The sequence below is a fragment of the Terrapene carolina genome, unplaced genomic scaffold (assembly GCF_002925995.2).
Source record: "Terrapene carolina triunguis isolate 2854851 unplaced genomic scaffold, T_m_triunguis-2.0 Scaffold629, whole genome shotgun sequence".
NCBI classification, from domain to species: domain Eukaryota; kingdom Metazoa; phylum Chordata; order Testudines; family Emydidae; genus Terrapene; species Terrapene triunguis.
This window is the reverse complement of record NW_020664980.1, coordinates 19,400,903-19,406,831: the sequence shown is the minus strand read 5'-3', so window position 1 is coordinate 19,406,831 and position 5,929 is coordinate 19,400,903. Positions and strand designations below refer to the sequence as shown.

The following is a 5,929-nucleotide window of genomic DNA, read 5'->3' as shown; positions in this document are numbered from 1 at the left end:
GGGGGGGCTGGATCTGGTTTGGCAAAGGCAGCGGTTTCCTGCCCACGGTCTGTAGTGTCCGCTCATCCCTTCCTTGGTGTCATCTTGCTGCAGGTGAAATTCTCCGCTTGACTCTCTTTCCTTGGCTGCGTGCGGCGCCCGTGCTGGCCGGTGGTCCCGCTCAGGCAGGTAGAGAGAGCTCAGGGTTGGCACTGCTCACAAAAGGGGCCCGGGCTCCAGCGGCAGGCCCCAGAGGGAAGCCCTCGGTCGGGCACAGGCTGGCAGTGGCAGGAGAATGAGTGGGCAGCGTGTGGATGTCAAAGTAGTGATGCTGGGAAAGGAGTATGTGGGCAAGACCAGCCTGGTGGAGAGATATGTCCATAACCGCTTCCTCGTTGGACCCTATCAAAACGTAAGCGTGCCCCTCCGCCCCAGCTGCCTCGGGGATCCCCTGGGAGGAGGCCGGCTGCCCGCCCCACTCATGGGGGACTCGAATGGCTAAAGGGACCTTGATCATGCTCACAAGGCAGCTGAGTTGCATGAGATTCCTCACAGCTGGGATGCCAGCAACTGGGAGCAGAACATTGGCCAGGTCCCTGGAGGTGGGTCTGGCTCCCTGGCTGCATCTGGCCTGTCACCCAGCAGCCTGGCTTGTCTCGCCTACCCATAGAAAGCTTTGCAAAGACTCCTTTGAAATTCCAGCTGAAGGTTTTGTTTCCAGCCAAGTCCCTTGGGTCGGTGCTTGAGAATCAGTGACCACGACTAGAAACAAAGTGGAGCTGTCCAAAGAGAGCCACACGACGGCTAGTGCAAATGAGCGTGGGCGAGGGAATTGGCCAGTAGGGAGACCAGACAGGACTCTTAAAACCTACTGTCCCTCTAAGGGGCTCTTGGGATTGGCAAGCTGAGAGGCGAAGCCTGGGGAAATACTGAGCGAACTGCTGCTTCCATCTGTTCTATTTCTGTTTAGACGATCGGGGCTGCGTTTGTGGCCAAAGTGATGTCAGTCGGGGGCCGGACAGTAACCTTGGGGATCTGGGTAAGTCTGATTTGAAATGGCTTCATGACCTTGCCAGCAGCTCTAGGGGCTTTGAAAGTGGGGAAAGTCCCACAGGTTTCTGATTGGGAACTGCTGTGGAACAGGGTGCCCTGGAAGCTGGGGGCTCTGCATGGAGCGCCGTTGAGCAGCTTGCTTCTCGTGGGGCCATCTCTAAGTCCTAGCTAGGGTAAACTTCCCTGTTCTCTTGTTGCTGGTGCCTCGGCTTGGCTGGGCGGGAGGGGCAGAGCAAGGCTGTGGGATCTCTCCCATGGGGCACGGAAAGTGATGGCTTTTCTATTGTTCTTCCTAGGACACGGCTGGGTCGGAGCGCTACGAGGCCATGAGTCGGATATACTACCGAGGGGCCAGAGCTGCCATTGTGTGTTATGGTAAGGGCTTTGTCCAGGGCGCCTGGCTGTCACTGCAGCCATGCTGTTCCCAGCACCTCTGTGATCCTCACCCCGGAGCCTGTGCTGGTCACTGGTCTGCAGTGGGGAGAGAGGGCGCTCCCTCTGAAGGAAATGAGGCAATCCACCCCCAGCCCTCTGAGCAGGGGAGGCAGAGGGCCCTGGCAGTATGCTGCTAGCTCCCGTCTATTTGTTTATTCCCTGGAAGGGGAGAATTTTCAATGTTCCACCCAGCCCAAGACTGGGCTCACCTACCAGGTGGAGGGTGGCACCTGCCCACACCCCAGCACTGAGGCAGCTTTCTGGCTGCTTGAGAGGATCCCCAGTGCTGCCGAAGCGTTCAACCCTTAGCTGAACTCCTCCACTAGGCATCTGTTCGTGCTGGCTGGGGGTCTTGCTGCGCTCCCTGCAGGCATGGGGCAGGCCGTGGCTTGGGGAGGGGCTAGCGCCTGACTGCTCCCGTCTCCTAGATCTCACGGATAGCAGCAGCTTTCGGCGAGCTAAGTTCTGGGTGACCGAGCTGCAGAACTTCGAGGAGGTGAGTTGCTCTCTGCTCCCAGCCTGGGGCCATGGGCAGGGAAGAAGCGGGAGGTTCTGGAGCTGCTCTGGGGAGTGGGGTTAGTTCACGGTTTCCTTTTGGAGACGCTGAGCGGGGCGAACAGTTGGAGGGATTTTCCTTCCTTTGAGGAGCTGTTTCCAGGAGCTGCCAGGGCAGTGAGCCCTGACACACTCAGCCCAGCATGCAGCAGCCAACCCAATTCCCACCCAGTATAAGGCTCGGGGCTTCCCCACCTGTCCTCCTGCTGGCGGGCGTGTCTGCCCCAGGCCAGGCTCGGAGACACATGGGTGCTGTGCTCCAGGCAGTGGGTGTGCGGCTGTAGGGGCACATCGGGTCAGTAGGTGACTAAGTGGGGGCAGGGCCGTGTGGTGCGGAGAGGTGAGTGTGGCTGGTGTGGGAAGCATGCTTGGGGAGTGTGTATGCATGGGGGGATCCCCAGGGGGGCCTGCAAGCTGTTCTCACCTTGCTCCAGAACTGCCGGATCTATCTGTGTGGCACCAAGAGCGACCTGTTGGAAGAGGACAGGAAGAAGCGGGGCATTGACTTCCATGATGTGCAGGATTACGCAGACGGTACGTCTCTGCCTTTCCTCTGAGCACACAGCTCTGCCCTGTCGCTCATGGTCACCCTCGCGCTCCAGGGGAGGTAGAGCTCTGGAGTCCCAGGGACCACCCCCCGTGCTCTGCTCTTAGCTTCGTTTTATGCCAGTCAGGCGGCGCCTGTCATGTTAGTGCCAACTCAGCAGGCAGACGGGAGCCAGCGTTCACCTGCAGAGCAGGAGATGAAAGAGAAGGGCGTGGCTTGATTTGCCATTAGTTTTCATGCACACTTGGGGGAGTTAAGCAGGAGCTGGGAATGTCACAGTAGGAGCAACTCAGCGCACTGAGCCTGTGCCCTGCCTGACCCTGCTGCCAAGTTCAGAGCGTGTCCCCACACACAGAAGTGTCTGGGGCTGGTCAGTGCCCTGGCTGGTGGGAGCAGGTGCTGACAAGTCGCACCAAGCCAGCTGGGGAGTGGCGAGGAGCCGGGCAGAAGCAGCACTTCCTGTCCTGGGGGGGGCTGGAGCCAGCCTGTTCTGCCTGCCCGCTGCCTTGGTGACCCTGGCAGCAGCCCTTGCTTCAGGGTGGTTACCAGGAGGAATCCAGGGTAGTGGTGGGGAACCTGCCCTCTCCGCACTGCAGACGGCACAGGCACCCTCTGGCACTAACCTGTTTGTGTTTCAGAGATTAAGGCTGAGCTCTTTGAAACCTCCAGTAAGACAGGCCAGAGCGTGGGTGAGTTACCCCTTGGCCCCGGCAGGTGCTTGGAGAACAACAGCCGCCACGGGGGGGGGGGGGGGGTCGCTGTCTTGGCCATCTTCCTACCTAAACATGCCCTGCGCATCCACCCCAGGCGTGCTCAGGCGCTGGCTGCTGCCGGGCTGTGTGGGACAGCAGTGCCAGTGTGGGAGGGCAGTTCAGCAGAACTACGTGTCTGTCCTGTCAGGGCTAATGCAGGGAGCAGTCTGTGGAGACCCCAGGTCCCATAATGCCACGCTCTGGTTTGGCTCCATGCTGGGACCCCGGGCTGCAGGCTGCACATAGGCATTATAGGAGAAGGCCCATGTAGGTCACAGCTGGCCCTTGGGCCTTGCCCCTTTGGCTGCCTCCGTGGTGAAGCAGATTCTGCCCCACTCCTCTAGTGCTGGAGGGTGAGTGTAGTTTACCAAGTGAAGTTCCCTGCAGTGGGTTGTCTGCCCAGCCCCTGCCCAGGGCTTCGCATCAGTGCCCCACACTGGGGAATTGTCTGTTTCTGGGAGCTCGAGGGCCTGGCCCCACTACAGCTTGTGCTAGGAGTGCAGAGGAGACACTCATTCTCCCCTTCCTGTCCCAGATGAGCTGTTCCAGAAGGTGGCTGAGGATTATGTCCAGCTCATGGCCTTCCAGGTGATGACAGGTGAGTGGCAGGAGAGGACCCGCTGCCTTGTGTCCCACACACCAGCTGAGTCAGTGGCAGTGCAAACCTTTTCCACTCGCTCTCAGCTGGTGTAGGTTTGTCATGCTGCCTGAAGGGAACATACTCATGTAGTGGAGCCATCGGGTGGCACTTCCCCTTCATTAATGCTCCCAGTTCAGCCCAGGCCAGGCCTCTATTCAGGGCATTTGCTTCCTCGCAAGGGAAGTGGTGGTTCAGAGGTTGGGTGTTTCCTGAGCTCCCGGTGTGCAGGGAGCAGCAGCTGGCTGCTAAGGCCCACGGAGTCCCTGCAGGATCTGGTCTCAGTGCCACAGCAGGTCCCTACTGATCCACACCCATTTCTGCTGAGGCTCCGAGGCGAGATGCACCCAGCCAAACCTGAGCGGAGATGCTGGGACTCAGCCCAGTTAACGTGTGGAAAGCTACAGCCGTCACTGCACCATCAGCACAGCTCGCAGCAGTGGTGCTGGCTCCCCCTTCCCCTCCATCTGTCAGCAGGGACTATGTCCCCCCACGCTGCTGGAGAGATGCAAGACTCCTGTGTGCTGGGGTGCGGGAATGAGGGATTCCCCAAGGGCCAGCGCCAGGGAGAACAGGTTGGTGTCTGGTGACGGTGAAGGGGGCATATGCTATGGTGGACGGCGCTGGCAGGACGAGCTGCTAGTTAGCTGGAATTTTAAGGGGCTGCTGTCACCCTGAAAATCCCATTTCCATCTGCACACACTCTACCTGCTGCTGTTCCAGGGTGACTAGAGCAGAAGGCTCTCTCTAGTTATCGTTGCGTGTCAGTTGCATTTCCTATCCCATGCTCTATTGGCGGGGGAGCGCTGGGCCTTGCGCTCCTCAGCCCTGGGAGGGGGGCTGCTGTGGAAGAGGCAGCAGGCAGGCGTGGGCCCACTGGGGCCTAACACACAAGATCAGCAGGAAACCCAGCAGCTGGGGTTGAGGGCTCCCGGATTCAAGGGGCTGTGATCAGAGAAGTGGATTCTAAGAACTTTTCCACTCGTGTCTCTTCCCTAAGCTCTGTCTGCTGCAGTCTGGCACCCACCTTCACGTCCTTAGTTTAGTCAGAGGCTGGCAAGGTGGTTACTGAGCCTGTCACGGAGGCTGGCTCTGTGGGCTGAAACCGAGCATCCTGCTGAGCTGGGCCCAGAAGAGGCAGCAGCCCCCTTTCACTCGTCTTCTCTTTTCAGAGGATGAAGGCGTAGACCTGAGCCAGAAGAACAGCACCTACTTCTACAGCTGCTGCCACCACTGAGCGCGCCTCCTGCTGCCACCATAAAACCAGCCCGCTGGGTTCGCAGGTCCTGCTCTTCGGACTGTTTGTTTTCTGCCTGCTGTACGTAAGCTGTAAGGAATGCCTGGCCCCTGGCAGCATGGAGTAGGGGATCCCCTGTGCCTGGCTCTCCCCTCCACGGGACTTGACAAGCAAAGCTGCTGGGGTCCTAGAGGAGACTCAGACTCTGTTCCACTTTCGGCAGGACTCGGCTGCCTTGTGATGGACACCAGGTGCCTGCACATTAGTGAAGAGTGTTTGGAATAGCTGCTTTCCCCGGCTGGCTCCTTGCAGCTCAGGTCATGTGTAGCTGTGGCCGATGTGTTCCCTGGGATATGTTGCCTGATTCTTTGTAGGTTATTTAAATGGCTTCTATTAAGTTATATACATGTAAATAAAGTGCATTGTGATCCATGAGGCCAGCTGGGTGTTCTTGGGGAAGCCAGGACAGACAGAGCTGGTGCTGTGGGACCTGTGGGGATGTTCTGCCTGCCACAGGAGGGAGGAATGTGTCCTTTCAGCAGCAGCTGGCCAGGAACCTGCCCCCCCGTGGCATGAGGACGTGGCCCCCAGGCCCAAGGTTTTCACCTCCTCCAGCTCCATTATTTGCGTTCCTGTCGTGCCTCTCTAACCTCCTCTAGTCCCATCACCCTGGCGCCGCTGCACTTGCACCACAGCCAGGCTGAGTTCGGGTAGGAGAGATGCTTAGTCAAAGG

The 5,929-nt window shown here is 59.0% G+C and overlaps 1 protein-coding gene across 1 annotated transcript; it reads left to right on the top strand.

Moving 5' to 3' along the window:
* Nucleotides 1-86: 86 nt before the first annotated feature.
* On the top strand, nt 87-5,640 carry RAB24 (RAB24, member RAS oncogene family). Its single transcript, XM_026659499.2, has 8 exons — nt 87-391; nt 950-1,018; nt 1,329-1,407; nt 1,896-1,963; nt 2,457-2,556; nt 3,208-3,258; nt 3,857-3,919; nt 5,131-5,640. Exons 1-8 carry the CDS (start codon nt 275-277, stop codon nt 5,193-5,195), a joined length of 612 nt encoding a protein of 203 aa, XP_026515284.1. The 5' UTR covers nt 87-274; the 3' UTR covers nt 5,196-5,640.
* The last annotated feature ends 289 nt before the right edge of the window (nt 5,641-5,929 follow it).